Source organism: Scylla paramamosain, chromosome 7, assembly GCF_035594125.1.
Source record: "Scylla paramamosain isolate STU-SP2022 chromosome 7, ASM3559412v1, whole genome shotgun sequence".
NCBI classification, from domain to species: Eukaryota; Metazoa; Arthropoda; class Malacostraca; order Decapoda; family Portunidae; genus Scylla; species Scylla paramamosain.
Genome location: NC_087157.1, coordinates 23,250,030 through 23,268,688, shown reverse-complemented (window position 1 = coordinate 23,268,688; position 18,659 = coordinate 23,250,030). Strand labels below are relative to the sequence as shown.

The 18,659-nt window shown below is 40.1% G+C and overlaps 2 protein-coding genes across 2 annotated transcripts in view; both read left to right on the top strand.

Moving 5' to 3' along the window:
- LOC135101784 (mucin-5AC-like) lies at nt 1-9,352 on the top strand. The gene is made up of 6 exons (XM_064006078.1): nt 1-74; nt 7,036-7,149; nt 7,406-7,487; nt 8,009-8,149; nt 8,236-8,517; nt 8,622-9,352. The coding sequence occupies exons 1-6, from the start codon at nt 1-3 to the stop codon at nt 9,045-9,047; spliced, it is 1,119 nt and encodes a 372-aa protein (XP_063862148.1). The 3' UTR covers nt 9,048-9,352.
- Nucleotides 9,353-12,118: 2,766 nt separating this feature from the next.
- LOC135101783 (intermembrane lipid transfer protein Vps13-like) overlaps nt 12,119-18,659 on the top strand; it is a 134,332-nt gene continuing 127,791 nt past the window's right edge. Inside the window, exons 1-3 of the mRNA XM_064006077.1 lie at nt 12,119-12,349; nt 16,045-16,131; nt 16,490-16,693. Coding sequence (XP_063862147.1) covers nt 12,253-12,349; nt 16,045-16,131; nt 16,490-16,693 — 388 coding nt within the window. The 5' untranslated portion in view covers nt 12,119-12,252. The remainder of the gene's footprint in view (nt 12,350-16,044; nt 16,132-16,489; nt 16,694-18,659) is intronic.

Sequence of the window (18,659 nt, the reverse complement as noted above, 5' to 3'; positions counted from 1 at the left end):
ATGACTGTCCCTACTAGACCACCCGACCTCGACCTCCCTCCCCGTGACCGTGACCTCCTTGAGTGTGTGTTGGTGTAAGCTTACCGCCTCTACCTCATAATGTTTAGACTTTTTGATATGGCGAACGGAGATACATACATACAGACAGACACATATACGTATACATACGCGCACATACGCACGCGCACGTGATTCCGAAGAGAGCGGCTGCATTACAAGTTATAAGATTATAATAGTTGGTGGTGACGAGTCTAGCACGTGATCCCTCAGGAGAGTGGGTACACACACACACCCACACACACACACACTCTCTCTCTCTCTCTCTCTCTCTCTCTCTCTCTCTCTCTCTCTCTCTCTCTCTCTCTCTCTCTCTCTCTCTCTATCACACACACACACACACACATACACACACACACACACACACACACACACACAGCGAGACGACGAGAAACCATATAGCTGTTTTGATTAAAGGTATTTTTTTATTACGGTTTATACTTTTGGAATAGAATCATTACATGTGTTTGAATAAAATGTGCTGCACTTGCTTTGTAATTTGATTTCTTACCTGCTGACACCTGGATTATTGTTCATTTGTTGCATTATTATCATTATTATTATTATTACTATTATTAATATTATTATTATTATTATTATTATTATTATTATTATTATTATTATTATTATTATTATTATACTATTATTATTATTGTTATTATTATTATTATTATTATTATTATTATTATTATTATTATTATTATTATTATTATCATTATCATTATTATCAGTAGTAGTAGTAGTAGTAGTAGTAGTAGTAGTAGTAGTAGTTGCAGTAGCGATAATGATGGTAATGATGATGATAATTATAATCATGATAATAACAATAATAATAATAATAATAATAATAATAATAATAATAATAATAATAATAATAATAATAATAATAATAATAATAATAATAATAATAAACAAAAACAACAAAATAATAATAACAATCATCAACAACAACAACAACAACAACAGCAACAACAAGGACACGATGACGATGGTGAAAAATGATAATCTGACGAGCAGGCTTTTGAGAGTTTCACGAGAGTCGAGAGGATGAAAGCATGGATGTAAATAACTCACTCGCTGGTATTGGGATGGCAGGTAGGCTTTGTGCACGAACCTCACTACACCTCACGTACATTCTCCCAACTGCCACGTATGTACATCTTCCTGGCTGTCACTCTCTCTCTTCACTGCTACGTACGTTTTTCTAACTGCCATGAGCATTCTTCTAAGTACCTCATACACTCACTGCCACGTACTCTCTCCCAACTTCCACGTACACTTCCCTTACTGCCATGCTCTTTTTCTTAACTGTTTCATACATTTTTCTGGTTGCCACGTACATTCCTCTAAGTACCACAAACACGTACACTCTTTCTCACGTATAATTTACAGCCATGTACGCTTTCTGACTCCCAATTGCCACATACATTCTACTAAATGACACGAATGCTCTGTCAACCACCACGTGGGAAAGGAAGAAGCAGTAGCCGTCGGAAAAAGGAAGACGTGGCAAGATTTACGGGAAAGGACAGATGGTCGGGTGTTGGAGTGGACAAAGCATCGCATACTTGTCAACGGCAGACCAGTGACTCAACGTTCTTGGTACTAAGGGCCCGTATTCAGAAACGCTCAGCTCTCTCTCTCTCCACGATTGATTTCAAAGGTCACAGAGATGATTAGCCGGGTTCTCAAGCATGTTTCATTGGTTAGTAATGTAGAAATCTTTTTGACCTGTAACTAGACCCGCAAAATCACTTCAATTAAACCCTTTTGAAATTAGTGAAGGAGAGGCGCATAAGTCTTTCAGGATATGGTCCATAGAGTCATATAACTATTGATCAGTGTTGTGGTGTGGTAAACATCCTCCGTAGACATAATGAAATATTGCAGTGTAAGTAGAGTAATGAAATGTGCCAATGTCTGCAGACTTAACCAAATGTGGTAAACAAGTATGTAGATAGAATTAATGAAATGTGGGAAGTATTTATTGCAAACTTCTATCGCTGCGAGCGCCTGTTAAAACTTGGAAGTTATTGCATTAGAATAAAAGTCCGGATTTGCCTTAAAATATATGTAATTCCTAATTGGTCTGAGACTCACATTTCCCTAAAACATCATTGAAATCTATATACGTATGTTTTTTGACGGAAGACTCACACATAGAAGACAGCAGTGGAACTCAGTTAAACTTTTTTTGCAAGTTTCTACTATTATTTTTTTATGGGAGTGGTAAATTGAAATTACATTTTTCTATTAAATTTATCTTAATTCATCTTGCCTTATTTATTTATTTGTTTTATATTTGTTTATTTTATTTGTATGTTTATTTACTTATTTGCTTATTTATTTATTTATTTATTTATTTATTTATTTATTTATTTATTTTATCTATTCATTTATCTTTATTAATTTATTTACTTTTTTTTTTTTTTTGGCCAGACTCCTTGACACGCTAAAAGAAACACACACGCTGCAGCTGGATGCCTCTGCGAATTGGGATCACAGCAGAATGATAGTGTGACTGGATAATATTAGGTCAGAGTACCTCTTTTTTCCCCGCTCAACCGTCGCACATACAAAATAAATAAATAAATACACATACATACAAATAAATATACATATAATAAATAAATACACACATACAAAAATAAATAAATAAATACACATACATACAAATAAATATACATATAATAAATAAATACGCACATACAAAAATAAATAAATTAATTAATTAATTAACTAATTAATTAATTTGATTTAATATAATAAAAGGATATAATAGAAGGAGGATTCCAAATAAACAGATTTAATTATGGAGGTCTTGAAATTCCTCTCATGAAGCAAGTCCAGTAAACTCTGAAAATTCCTGCCTGCCTCCGTATTTCTCTTTACCTATGACTTGAACTCTTTCAGGAAGGAGATCTCAAGACACTTCTCCAATTTTAGATAATCCCTTTTGGCTCTATTCTTTAGGGACTAGCACCTAATTGTGTGTGTGTGTGTGTGTGTGTGTGTGTGTGTGTGTGTGTGTGTGTGTGTGTGTGTGTGTGTGTGTGTGTGTGTGTGTGTGTGTGTGTGTGTGTGTGTGTGTGCGTGCGTGCGTGCGTGCGTGTTTTATGTGTTTGTAGTCCTTAACCAGAACCTCTCCTACGTAAATTGTTAAAAATTCAGTCGAGAGACGAAGAAGAAAAAAAAAAAAAAAGAAACAGGCGAAGAATTAAAATTTTATCATCAACCTTTCCATTTGCAGAAACGCTCTCATATCTGAACTTTTTTTTTTTTTTATGCATATGGGTATCTGCACTTGTTTGAGGAATTAATTTGTCAAACTGATGCACTTCTAAATATTTCAAGTACAGTCTTCCAGTCTTCCTCGCTCTCTGATGTACTCAGAAGAATGCAACCCGGGGCAAGACACTACCACCCCAAATGGCTTTTTTTTTTTTTTTTTTTTTTATGTAGGAGGGACACCAGCCAAAAAAAAAAAAAAAAAAAACATCGAGATGCCGGTCCCCGAATAGGTTCCAAAGTGACAGTCAAAAATTGAAGGATAAGGGTCTTGAAACCTCCCTCTTGAAGGAGTTCAAGTCATAGCAAGGTGCAAATGCAGAAGCAAGCAGGGAATTCCAGAGTTTACCAGAGAAAGGGATGAATGATTGAAAATACTGGTTATCTCATGCATTAGAGAGGTGGACAGAATAGGAGTGAGAAAAAGAAGAAAGTCTTGTGCAGCGAAGCAAGATCAGAAGAGCAGTTAGCATGAAAACAGCGGCAGAAGACAGCTACATATGCAACATTGCGACGATGAGAAAGAGGCTGAAGACAGTCAGTTAAAGGAGAGGAGTTGATAAGAAGAAAAGCTTTTGATTCCACCCTGTCTAGAAGAGCGGTATGAGTGGAACATGTGACATGTGAACATGTGAAGCATACTCCATACATAGACGGATAAGGCCATTCCACAGAGTTACCAGCTGGGGGGGGGGGTGAGAAAAACTGACGGAGACGTCTCAGAACACTTAACTTCATAGAAGCTGTTTTAGCTAGAAAGGAGATGTGAAGTTTCCAGTTTAGATTATAAGAAAAGGACAGACTGAGGATGTTCACTGTAGAAGTGGGGGCCAGTTGAATGTTATTGAAGATGAGGGGATAGTTGTCTGGAAGATTGTGTCATGTCGATAGATGGAGGAATTGAGTTTTTGAGGCGTTGAACAATACCAAGTTTGCTCTGCCCCCAATCAGAAATTTTAGAGATCAGAACTCAGGCGTTCTGTGGCTTCCCTGGGTAAATTGTTTACTTCCTGAAGGGTTGGACGTCTATGAAAAGACGTTGGTGGTATCATCAGCGTAGGAGTGGATGGGACAAAAAGTTTGGTTTAGAAGATCATTAATGAATAATAGGAAGAGAGTGGGTAACAGAACAGAACCCTGAGGAATACCACTGTTAATAGATTTAGGAGAACAGTGACCGTATACCACAGTAGCAATAGAACGGTCAGAAAAGAAACTTGAGATGGTTACAGAGAGAAGAATAGAAACCATAGGAGGGTAGTTTGAAAATCAAAACTTTGTGCCTGACTCTATCAAAAGTTTTTTTTATATGTCTAAGGTAACAGCGAAAGTTTCACCAAAATCTCTAAAAGAGGATGGCCAAGACTCAGTAAGGAAAGCCAGAAAGATCACCAGTAGAGCGGCCTTGACGGAACCCATACTGGTGATCAGATAGAAGGTTGTGAAGTGATAGATGTTTAAGAATCTTCCTGTTGAGGATAGATTCAAAACCTTAGATAGGCAAGAAGTTAAAGCAATAGGACGGTAGTTTGAGGGATTAGAACGGTCACCCTTTTTAGGAACAGGCTGAATGTAGACAAACTTCCAGCAAGAAGGAAAGGTAGATGTTGACAGACAGAGTTGAATGAGTTTGACTAGGCAAGGTGCAAGCACGGAGGTGCAGTTTCGGAGAACAATGGGAGGGATCCCATCTGGTCCATAAGCCTTCCGAGGGTTTAGGCCAGCGAAGGCATGGAAAACATCATTGCGAAGAATTTTAATAGGTAGCATGAAGTAGTCAGAGGGTGGAGGAGAGGGAGGAACAAGCCCTGAATCATCCAAGGTAGAGTTTTTTAGCAAAGGTTTGAGCGAAGAGTTCAGTTTTAGAGATAAATGAGATGGAAGTGGTGCTATCTGGTTGAAATAAAGGAGGGAAAGATGAAGAAGCAAAGTTATTGGAGATGTTTTTTGGCTAGATGCTAGAAGTCACGAGGGGATTTAGATCTTGAAATAATTTTACACTTTCTATTAATGAAGGAGTTTTTGGCTAGCTGGAGAATGGCTCAGTGGGTAGAATCGCAGCCAGGCAGCTCTGCCCCGCGATGCCTATAAATAGCGCGTCTTCGGCCTTAAGCCCTGTTCACACTAGTCCGTCTTTACGGACTCCGTCTCCGTTCATTGTCCAATAATGACATCACAAAAATGGAATCCGTACTGAACGGAGGAGTTGGCCGCCGTCTCCGTATCCATGTTTATCTATATGGCCGCGCGGAGGAGACCTCCTCGACAAGGAATTTGTATACTTCTTGCCACCTTGCTGCTCGCAGCTGACGAGGAGAGGCCAGTGAGGTGGAAAAGAGTGTCATTTATTGCACAGTAAGGAAATATAAGTAACTACACACTAGTAAATCCTATGAGGCACGATGGGGGTTTATCAATGTCTACTGTATCAATGCACGCTGTGGTGGAGAGGGAGTCTATACTAGTATTTTCCGGTTGTCTGGTTGTCAATTATTAATACACTGTCATTACCATAGCTGCTGAGTGAGGCTTGTTGCGTTTCTGCAATTTGTTGGGCTGAAACCTGTCCAGTCCATCCATGTGCTTGTGTTTACATACCTTTGCGGAGTTGCCGCACCTCACGCTGGGACCCCAGTCACTCCTCTCTTTCCACGAAGTGTAAAAATGTTTAATTTACAATATAGCATTATTACATTACAAAGCTGTAATTCAATAACGCTCTCTCACGTACTTGAGTATCATAACTAGAACATTCAAAATATCAGTACGTGCAACACTGTGCCCGTCTCTCGGTACAAAGTTAAACTCGGTTCATCTCTTCAGCTCGACTGCGTCCGTTCAAGCGGAGGCAGAAACGGAGCCCGGTTCCCACTACAGTCGCTCGAGCAGAAACGGTGGTGACGTCATTGTTGGACGGTGTACGGAAACGGAATCCATAAAAACGGAGTAGTGTAAACCTGGCCTTAGAGCGAGTGACTGGCAGGTAAACCTCCCCCACTGTCTCTGAACCATACAGGCGAGTATAAGGCCTTAATTAATTGACACTCCGCCATTTCACAGGCTTAGAAGAACGTGACATACAGAGAATACGATGGTCTCATTACCACACAACTCAGAAATTAATAATTTCTCCTTCTAAAATTACACATAGTGTATTACTTACTACATTACCTTCTTGACCATTGTTTTTTGCTTGCAAAATAAGCCTAATCATATTCTAATTTACTAAAAGACACCAAACCTGAGTGTTCTTGTTTCTACCAGTGAGAAAAATGTGTTTGTCAGGGGCAATTGTTTTACCTCATGTATTTTACTTCGCTGGTGTTCCGTGGTGCTGGGAGTGGTTCAGGTCTGGCCGATGGATATGAAACGCGCCAAGTATTATACGTAGATACCTGGCTGGGTAACACTGAACAAGAGTATCTCTTTATAGAAACGCAGATCACTGGAAAATAAGAGTAAAAAAGTTACGCACAGTTAGTGATGAAACGGCAAGTGAGAAGTAAAGATTTGTAAAATAGATAAGAAAACACGCCAAAACTAAAACATAACAAATAATTCAGAGGAAAAACCACGATGTGCAGATTAGATTTCACTGACGAAACTCCAAGGAATACAAAAAAGGAGTCAAATAGATACAGATAAACAAATTCCATATGTTTCCCACATCCTTCCATGTTTTATACATAGCAGTGACGGTCAGTCAATACAAGACCAGCTGCTGACTACTTTGCGGCGCCTGGTGTGGATGTATAAGAGAAGGTGGAGGCAGCAGCGCCTCACATGTGTGTCCAACCCCAGCAGGTAAGTAACAAGTAAGCAGGACATGACGGACAGGATACAAGGCAGGTCCATCCGTATGTCTAGCACCTGTTGTAGAGGCTTAGTAATTAGGAACAAGAAAGCATCGCCTCTTTAATTGGTTAGTAAGAAGGATGAGGATACACACCAAAAGTTTTTTGCTGCTATAGCCCAATGAGTGATGAACCTAACCCTCACCCCGCTGATTGCCTCTTTTGTGACCCGCTTGTTCTTACTCGGCACCGAAACACAAAATTAGGCGCACAGCAACACCCACACCAGGCTGTGGCCAAACACTCAAGGGACACAACGACTCACGAGCTGAGTTGAGGATCTTTCAGGTCATCAGCGTTCCATAAACTCATGACATTCTTGTGAAAAATAACATTCTTAAAAAATCACATATATTTTTTTTTCTTACAACAGACTCAAGAACATAACATTAATTCACTGTGAAATAATTCTCGTGTCTGATTATTCCTCCCGTGAACACATTACTACAACAACCCTCACTGACAGAGGAAGACTCGCGTGCCGACGTGCTCCACCAGACGCAGTTCAGACATGCGGCGACGCTTGCACCTCCTGTCCGTGTTGGTGGTGAGTGCCTTTATCACCATCACCATCATCATCACCATTCTAACCATCATCATCATCATCACCAGCATAATCATCATGTCATCATCAGACCTGCTGTCCCTCGCCAGCGTCGGCGGCGCCTCCTTGCCCTCCCTCGTCCCGCCTTCACATCTCAAGACCATCCCCGCCATTCCCATAAGATGCACAACTCATTAATGACTGTCACTTAACACCAGCTTTTGTGGCGCTTCACATTAACACCAGCTGTTGTGGCGCTTCACAGGGCGCTCTGGCGACAGTGAGCCTGACGCAGGCGGCAGTTGACTGTTCGGGCGGTGATGGCTTCAAGTGCGAGAGTTGCTCCACCCTCGCCCTGTGTTCGGGAGGAAGTGTGGCCAGCACCTTCCCATGCCAGAGTGACCAGGTGAGCGGCTTGTCAGCACACGCGCCTCGGCCCAGACACGTCAAGGCTTGTTCCACAAGCCCGGCGCTAACGTGAGACTGTTGCAGATGTGTGAGGAAGGCGCGTCCGGCCCGGCCACCTGTGCTCTCACCAGCGACTCTTCGAGGACCAAATGTAAGTGCGGCTCCTTCCCCTCCTACGTGGTGGACTCCTATGACTCACAGAATTACCTGCTGTGCTTCTCTTCCACACTGCAAATCCCTCTCAGCTGCCCCTCAGGCGAAGAGTTTGACACGGCCACCAACGCATGTAAGGCTGTTCCCACCACCTCCACTGTCACCACCACCGAAGTGACCACCACCACCCAACCCACCGTCACGTGCACAGAGGTGAGTCTTCCTTCAGATCATGAGTGCCCCGACACTTAATGGCGGCGTGAACTCTGATCCCAGAACAATGTTTTGTTGGTAAAGGCGCCTCCCTGTGTCCCCAGGACGGCCTCTTCCCTCTGCTGCCCAGCTGCTCCGGCTACTACGCCTGCTACACTGTCGGGGGCTCGGTGATATCTACTGGCGTCGTGTCCTGCAGCGACCCTACACCGGTTTTCAATCCCGACACCTCGTCCTGCGTGGCTAGCATCACCGGTCCTGCAACACCAACCTGTGGCGCCACTGACATTGTCACGGCGGACACCGTGGAGTGCAACGCGTTCTACGTGTGCAGCAACAGCGCCACTGTGGGGGAGAAGATCTGCTGCGGCGAGGGCCAGGTGTTCAATCCCGCCACCATAAGCTGCGAGGCGGACACCGGCAGCGTCACCTGTCCCACCGTCAACCCCTGCTACGACGGCGAGGTGGTGAAAGCTTGTGTTCCTGACACCCTCACCACTGCCGTTGCCAGGAACGTCATGCAAGGTTGAATTCTGTAGGTACACATTTAGAGCACGGCCAGGGGATCCCTCCTTAGGAAAATAAGCAATGATGTCAAAGCAAATATATTTATGTTAATTATTAGTGCTGCTTTCATTACTGATGACTCTCTACTGAGGTCATTCACCCACTCACTTCCACTCTTGCTTCTTCACTTTTACTTTTTTTCTTGTGAGAGAATTAAGTCTTGTCTGCTTTATCAATAAATCTCAATGGGCCCAAATTCATTTAAAACTATATCCAAAATTAAAATTAAAATAGAAAGTTCAGATTAACATTGTGAAGGAACACGGGAATCCTGAGTATTGAAGAACTGTCAATTTGAGACTCGGACAAAAACCTTCATTAAATCATATGAAATTCCCTTAAATAAAGTAAACTGTTCAAATCTATTTTTGTGGTTTTCATTGATCACACCCCTTCATTTTGTTCCCTCGCTACCAAACAAATCAACTGACCGCATCTTACACAGGACACAACCTCAAATAAACACTCTTAAGCAATACGACCTTTGCATGAATAACACCTTTGACGTGGGAGCGTATTTGTATGAATTAACCAAGTGAGGATAGTGGATGAGTGTGCACCTCTTAATTATTACCCGGGCTGCACGTGTATACCTTCATGTTTATTCTCTTCGTCATGGCTTGCTTTTGAGGCTGCCAGTCGTTCATTCGATCTGAATGTAGCGTGGAGGGAGAAAAAGTATAGTGGTGACTGCCTAAACCACGCTTTTATGGTGTTCAGGTTATGCAGACCTCAGAATGAAATGAATTCATTTAAATAGACCATGTATAAAAGAGGAAGACACTGTAATTGGAGAAGTACCACTTAATAAACAAAAACTAGAGTAGAAAACTAAGACAATAGTGTTGGAAGAATAAGAAGCAACAGCTGAAGAGTATAACCAACTAAAAACAGACTAAAAGGAACATCAGGGAGTGCCGACTGCCGATGCAAAGGCAGTCGGCGCATTGTGCGCAACCTACAACCGAACTGAACTTCTGGGGACTCTGTACATCTGAGAATTTTTTTAATCACTTCGGTCCCATATCTCGAACGCTGTGCATCTACAGACTCTTATGGAAATTTATTTGAGCTTTTAAGAGAGTTTTCATGATTTTGGTGTTAATGTAACAAGGATTCCAGTGGTGGCTTGTCAGGTTGGGGGTGTCCTGCCAGGCTGACAGACAGTCTGGGTCGCGAATCGATCTTTGAGACGCTCCACTCTAAAAATATTTGATTACTTTGCTTTCGCCTTAACGTATTAATGCTGTACAGAGTTGTGGAATGTGGATGGGAGTCTTCGGACAGCATGAAATGATGGAATGTCATCATGCCATACCAGGTGCCATTAAGTTCCCGTGAATATAGTCTTATTACCCTGATTTCACAGACGACTATTTTTTTTTTTACAAGTTTATCTCAGGTACAAATAAAATCAAGAATACAGGCACAGCATGTCCATGAGGCAGCGTACTTTGCTCCAAAACGGCCGGACGTGACACTTTTGCTTGCTGCTTGGCGAGAGAAAGACCGCCACTCGCCACACCATAGAGCATAGAGCGTATGAGCTTGTAGACGTAATGCTGCCAGAGTATAGCCACCGATACTTCAATGCTGAGTGAACATCCTGCTGTGACGAAAAAGTAATACCTATAGTTGGTGGGATGGGGGTGGAAGGATGCAAGACGGAAGTGCCTGGGAGGTGAGGTGAGGTGGACTGGGCGTGGTCACAATGCGCACAAACCAGCACCTCTAGCACCTCTTCATTCTTCCCGCTGAGCAGATTAAATGTTACCCAAGGAAACCTGGAAACCTGGGGAGTGTGAAATGTGTCAGCCTGCAAGGAACGCTTATTGTATCCCATGACGAGAAACTATTTCTGCACTGATGAAGACGCCTATTTGCGATCACCTCAAGCAAGCAACTGAGAGAGAGAGAGAGAGAGAGAGAGAGAGAGAGAGAGAGAGAGAGAGAGTGTGTGTGTGTGTGTGTGTGTGTGTGTGTGTGTGTGTGTATTACAATATACCAGTGCTTGAAATTAATGCCATTATCACTTAGCTGTACATGAAGAACCTGTATATCCTGTCCATTCTAAAATTCCCACCATCACGTACTTAACTTACAGTGGGCAGTGTGTTCTGACCTGGTGTTGCAACGCTGAGTTAGTTATCCATCTCCACCTTCTGTTATTGTCTCACTTCCAACAATAGTGCTAAGAACCTGTTACCACCTTCCTGGCCACGACCCTTTGTGAGTCACATGATGTCAGTGTATCCGATTTCATTTCAATCTGATGCTAATACAGTTTTTTTTTTTTTTTTTTTTTTTTTTTTTTTATGGGAAATGACACCATTTTCGCGTTGGGTGTCAGAGATAACGTTATCACGGAGTACAAATCAATAATATAACATGGAGCTGAAATGTCTCAAAGGTTAGTGTCGAAAGACAACACAGTGGTAATTCTCTGAAGATGTTATTTTGTAACTCACCACCATCACTACCACCATCACCATCACCACTACCACTCATCATCATCATCATCACCATCATTTCGTTTAACGTTTTTATTTTCTCTTACGAGGCTTGGATGGACGTATCATGTGTTAATATCAGGAGGTTCCTCCCACATATGTCTTTATTCCATGAGGAGTAAGGAGTAAACAAGAAGGCAAGGAAAATAGACTATTTTCCTTAGGTCTGATTTTGGGGCATGACCGTTCCTTAGAGGGGGGTTGTTAAAAGTTATCAAGGTCCTACCCTTTCCTAAGGCTACTCTTTACACAGAGGTTATAAGTAAAGCCCTTTGTATCCCCATGTTTGCTCAGCTGTCATGTGATAATGAGAGTGGGCGGAGAGGGGGGAGGCGGGAGGGGCGGGAGAAATACGCCTTTCCAACGGTTCCTCTTGCTTAGCTTCCCTTCACAGCTTTATATTAAACTTTTTCCTTGTCTATTAGAGTACTTCCCCTATTCCAGTGCTCTGTAAATAAACACACTCACTCACTTATATTTGTTAATGTGGAAGACTGCGGCAGACTGCGGCTCCATACACACACACACACACACGCAGTCAGTAGTGCAAGGGAGAGGTGGGAAGGTGATACTCAGCCGCTTTCACTCTCTCGTGTGGCCGTATTTACCCCCAGACAACATGGCACATTGATCTGACCGTCTCTCTTCACCCTCCAAGATGTTCGCAAAGATAATCTCAGACGTGCTCAACAAGTTTTTGGGGAAGTACATTGAGAATCTTGACGGGTCCCAGCTGAAGATTGGCGTGTGGGGGGGTGAGTGAGTCAGCTGACCTGCCTGTCCTGCTTGGCCTGTCTTGTCCTCCCCTGCCTGGCCTGTCCTGCTCTCTACTCTGTTGTCACACGCTCCCAACTCTAGTTGATCAATAAATGCATCCCAGTCAGATTATTTACCAAGAACACACTGGTTTTTCAATGTTCTGTCACGTATTTTGTCACGTTTCCTGTTTTTCCATCTGCAGGATAATAGAAGAGGCATACGGCACCCATATCTCATTCACAACCTTCTATATATGTTTACTTTATGGTCTTAGCCTTGATATACACTGTCGATTCAGAATAGAAAATAAACATTCATTATAACCATCGCGAAATTCAATACAGGGATGTTTTTATTGATAATTGATTGTATACTTAACATTGCGTCATACAACTTCACTTGCGACCCGTGTCATATATTGCTTATGTCATGCTCTCCTTGTTTGCCTCTCGTTTTTTGTCTGTGTCAGGCAGGAGTGTTTGTGTCAGTACCGTGTCTCTCTGTACCAGGGAATCATAATGACTACTTTTTTCGTCCGTACCGTGTCTGTTTGTACCAGGTATGCGTCTTGTTATATATTTGTCATTTTCCCGTGTGATTTGTGTTTGTCTGTGTCAGAGGGGGAGTGTAGGGGATGTGGCGTGTTAGTGTAACGTGTCAGTGTACCATATCCGTGTCGTGTCAAGGTGACTCGTACTGGTAAATTGAGGCTGTGTAAGGAAGTTTATCAGATAACGTAATCAAGGATCATTGTTCTTGTTCTCTCCATCTGTCCTGTCCTGTTCCTGTATGAATACATGGCAGTGGTGCAGGTGACAATTTTTTTTTTTAATAGAGTATGACTTTCTAATTAACTGGAATATATATATATATATATAATTTTTTTTATTTTTTTCTAATGGTTCTTTATCCCAGTATTTTACTTATTTACTAATTCTATTTATTTTTACATCCATTTCTCAACTCTTCTTTATTTTTTATTCTTATTTTTTTCTGCAGTTTAATATACGTAGATATCAATATTTTTACTGGTACTTTTATTTTTCTATAATTTATTTATTTGTTTATTTAGCTACTTATTAATTTATATTTTTCCTTATTTGTCCTCATTACAATTGTTCATTAATATCTTGTATAGGTACTCTTTTTTTTATTATTATTGCTATTTATCCATTTATTTATTTATTTATTTATTTATTTACTTATTTATTTATTCATTCATTTTAGTTATAATTTCCCCAAATGTTTCCCTTAGGTATAAATTGTATGTAATTCATAGTTCTGAGAATTAATCTGAATATGATGCCATGCTTGGATGCTTCATAGTAACACTGAGGAATTGATCTGAAGGTAGGATATATTCACCATGCGAATGTCTTGTCAGGGATCAAACTCTAGCAGGACACTCATACAAGCCATACACCTTACTAGTCAGTCTGAGGTGATCACTGAGGCCTGAGTGGATTTTGGTCATCCTTCACTGCCCTGTCATTGCATGAACACTTTTCAATGTGCCATTAGTTTTCAGTATCTGCCGTGCTTAGATTTTGCACTTATATTGGTGGTAACTGTATTTTTCCCAAATTTTTTTTCCTTTTTTAATTAGTAATATATATATATATATATATATATATATATATATATATATATATATATATATATATATATATATATATATATATATATATATATATATATATATAAGATAAAAAGAACAAGATGTGGTTATTGGATAAATTAGCTTTGTGTAATATCTTATCTGCTTGCTATTCTGTGTTTTGACCAAAACACTTTCATTAATATGTAGCTGTTATCCCCAGATGTCTGATTTGTACTTCCTATCTCAGTTTCATTTATTTCCTATGGTTTCTTTCATGTTGTGGATTAATTTGGTGTTTTTTTTCATCTATTAATTTCAAGTTATACTTCTTCACTACTCCACTACTCCTGTCACCAAAGTTTTTGTGCCCTTCATTGATTGTGTCATGAGTAGCCTAAGGCATTTTCTACATAAAGCATAATATTTTATATTAATATTAATGCTGTATTGTCATCATCTTTACCTTCCTCTTTATTTTTCTCCTCAGGTTTCTTCTTCAATTCTTGTATTCTATAGATTGCCATGTTATTCTTCCTCTTCTTTCCTTTTCTTCCATGCCTGACATTATATCATGTTTACTTTTTCCTATTATCACTCACCATCATCATGTTTCCCTCCTCACTGTCTCCTCTCATTGGCAGAATGCTGTACCTCTTCTCTACATTTTCATTGTTTAAGGTTTAGTCCTCCTCAGTCAGAAGCTTATTCCAATCTCCAGATCTATAATATTTCCTCCAATATCCATGCTTACATAGTATATCAAAACAACCAAAGATAGTTGTTATCATGAAAATGTTGTGATAGGCAACTGGCAAAGTAACACAACTTGTATGGAATCTTCTCAGTAATCTGTCTGCCACATATAATCTTCTTCCAATAACACTAACTGACTGCTACACTTGTTTAACTATCATGTTTTGTAATTGCCATGTACAGTCCTCCAACTGCCTCTTACAATCCCCTAATAGCTAGAACATTTAAGGGCTTTTCTAAATTAGACCTAACAACCTCATAACTAGTTGCTAAACCTCATCTTCATAGTTACATTCTGGATACCATCTAGTTTAACCTGACTGCACCTGTCAGCCACACCTACATATCACACAGCTGCCCAGCACCTCCCCTCTTCACTAATGCCACTTTAATGATCTTACTAGTCTGTTTTGTCATCTTTCCATATGAATAATGTTCCATATGTTTGTACAGGGCAGAAAATGGGTAGTCTTTGGTTGCTTCTCACTGTATTTTGCTTGCCCTTCCATGATATGTTTACAAGTACAGGTACATAATAGCTATAGGATGAGTGTGTTTATAGTTACAAGTATGTATATAACAACCATAGGGCAAGTGTGTTTGACAGCAGTACTGCTACAGGGTGAGTGTGTCTACAGGTACAGGTACATGTCACATGGTGAATGTATAAATGTACAGCTACTGGGTACACATAGTTACAGGGCAAGTAGGTTATTTGCTGATGTGGTGTGTGTGTGATGATTTTTACATGCTTGAATGTTATGGATGTCTGATCAGTGCCTTTGTCAATAGCTCTGAATAAAAAAATAAAAAAAAACAATATGAATGCCATCCTCTTCAGTGACTCACTGATATCATCTGTAGTTTTTTTTAAACTTCCCCACCACAGTATTCATAACAACAGATAGAAGTTTGTGTGGTTAATTATCAGTGGTTACATCAGAATATAGTAAATTAAATGTTGATGGAAAATCTGTATCACCTCATTCCTTCAGGTGTCACTTAATGGACAACAGAGATTTATGGAATGACTTGCAACCCTTTCTTCCTCTTCATCTTCACTCATACCATAATTATATCCAACAGTTTTTAAATTTATTTTTATATCTCTTTCACACAAAATATTTTCTTTCCATCATAGACTGCTTTACATCTAACCAAATATTGTTTTATCATTGTCATGCTGCTTCTTATTGTGTTAAAGTCTATGGAGGAGGGGGAGGCATTCAACAAAAGAGAAAATGAAGGTTCTCAGGGTTCAAAGATGTTCTGCTCCAAATCCTGGAAACCGTAAAATTTTCTGAACCTAACACATGTATTCATGACTTGGCTTTTCAGGGGATGTTGAGCTGCGGGACCTTGATGTGAAGGAGAGTGCCCTTGACGAGCTTGATCTTCCTGTCCGCCTGGTGTGTGGACACATTGGTAGGTGGAGGTCCTCTTACAGGCACAGAGAGAGAGAGAGAGAGAGAGAGAGAGAGAGAGAGAGAGAGAGAGAGAGAGAGAGAGACTTAATTGTGGCTTTTCAAAATGACTGAATGGATGGAGAGACAGATGCAGAAAGTAGGTAGTATAAAAAGGAATTCATGTAAGAATGAATTTGAGTAGCATCAATTTTTGTTCATGTGACAAAAGAGAGAGAGGGGGTGTGGGTGTTTCAAAAAGACACAATAGATGAAAAAATGGATGCAGAAAAACTGTAATAAGGAATTCACATTACAAGACTGGATCCATTTGTACAAAATTCATTTCAGCATAGCATTAATTTTTCTTCATATTGCAGGACACTTAAAACTCAAGATACCATGGAAGAACTTGTTCAATGAGCGGTGGGAGGCAGCAGTGGAAGGGGTGTATGTGGTGGTGGTGCCTAAGACCTCCATCCAGTACGATGCACAGAAGGAGGAGAAGCTGCTGCATGAGAGTAAGCTGGCTGCCCTGCAGCGAGTGGAGGATGCCAGGCTCAAGCAGCAGGAAATAGAAAAAGGTAATGTGTAAATGTCATAATGTTTTTTTTGTTTTCAAGACATATCTGTCCTTATTATTTTCTGATAAGCTCCTGGGGTGTAGTATGGTGATCCAAGAGACTATCCCTTTCCATCATGGCAGATGGGGCTGAGAATGTAAATGATATGTATGTGTGTGTGTGTGTGTGCATGTGTGTGTGTGTGTGTGTGTGTGTGTGTGTGTGTGTTTACCCAGTTATATTTACCAAGTTGTAATTTACAGGACCTGAGCTACACTTGTGTGGTCCCATCTCCATACCTAAACGTCCAGTTTTAAAGTTATGCACACTCATTGCTGATACTACATCCTCACTTAGCTTGTTCCATACTTCTTTATTTCTCTGTGGGAAACTATGTTTCTTTATGTTGTTCAAGCATCTTCCTTTTCTTAGTTTTTTGCTGTGGCCTCATGTGTATCTGATATTTTCTACTTCTCTTAGCAGTTTCTCATTATCAATTTCTTCCACTCCATTCCACAATTTATATATCAGTATTAAATCTCTCTTTTCTCTTCTTTGTTCCAATGTTGGCAGATTAATTTCCTTTAACTACATGTTAATTCTTCGTTGCCATCCTTTGTATCCTTTGTAGTTTTTTTTTTACATTTCTTCTTGTGGGGAGACCACACTGATTCAGCATGTTCCAGCTTTAGTCTAATCATAGTGATGTGTGTGTGTGTGTGTGTGTGTGTGTGTGTGTGTGTGTTGGTTTTGTCTAGGCCACCCTATGTGAGATTGCCGGCCTGGTGTATAGATAATATTTTCCTAGTGATCACTACCATATTTTAGTGCAAATTATGTTTGCTTCTTTTTTTTTGGTAGGCTTTGTTACCCAACTCAGCAAGACAGTGAGTGTTACCCATATCCACACCATCACCTTATTGTCAGCCTCTTAAATTCCACATTTTTTTTTTTTTTTCTGGCACATTTCCATTTCCCCAAAAAATTCTATATTACTCATGGAAGTTAATTTGTTTGATTTATTTAACTGTTGAGGCTATCAGAGAAAATCTATGGGATTCTTTTTTTCTGTTATTATCACTGAAATTCATTGGAAGCTTTATTTAGGAGAGGTTTAATGGAAAAAATGACAATTTACAGTATTACATCATTAGTGAATAAATTTTTGATAAGAAACAGAACCACTCCTTTACTGTGACTATTTGAGAATAGTTTCCCATACTTGCCTAGCTCACTATTTGATTTTAAAATTTAAATCAATTTTACAGTTTACTCCAAACTAAGAGACTAAAGGTTCTTTTATAATATGCCCTTACTGCAGAATCTATTAAGGATTTCTTATATAAAGTTATATATCACACAACATAATGTAAGGACCACATCACTTTGAAGATGTCGGCAGCTTGTGATAAAGAAGAGGTGTTTATGGGAGGTGTGAGTCATGCTTCCTGTCCCTAAAGGTGTTGGGTCATGAGTAGTGTGTGTATGAGTGATGCTCCCTGTCATTACACACTTACCTTGGTGTGGCACCATTCATGGCTCATGGCGCAGGTGTTCATAGGAGAGTGATGGTCGTAGTATCTAACATGTGTTTATACAGGTGTGCCTTAGATGATAGCCAGTTTTGCTTTATATTGACATTTAATTGACTTTAATTTGCTCTCCTTATCTCTACCTTTGTTGACACACACACACACACAAATGCACGCACGCACGCACGCACACATGCACACATGCACACACACACGTGTGTGAACTTACATAAATCAAAAGAGGAAGTGAATTTGGGAGTAACAGTTATTGAAAATTTAACTCCGGACAGACACATTGATAAAATCACTGGAGAGACGATGAATTTGTTAAAAAGAATAAGAATAGCTTTCTTATATTTAGATGAAGGAATGATAAAAAAGTTGTTGATTTCCATGATAAGACTAAGATTGGAATATGCAGCAGTGGTTTGGTCTCCTCATATAAAGAGGAATAA

Bases quoted from the DNA above. Each gene is read 5' to 3' on its own strand.
- LOC135101784 (XM_064006078.1), top strand. From the start codon at position 1: ATGACTGTCCCTACTAGACCACCCGACCTCGACCTCCCTCCCCGTGAC. The intron at 75-7,035 runs GTAAGCTTACCG...TTTTATACATAG, and splicing joins CTCCTTGAGTGTGTGTTGGT to CAGTGACGGTCAGTCAATAC. The intron at 8,150-8,235 runs GTGAGCGGCTTG...AGACTGTTGCAG, and splicing joins TCCCATGCCAGAGTGACCAG to ATGTGTGAGGAAGGCGCGTC.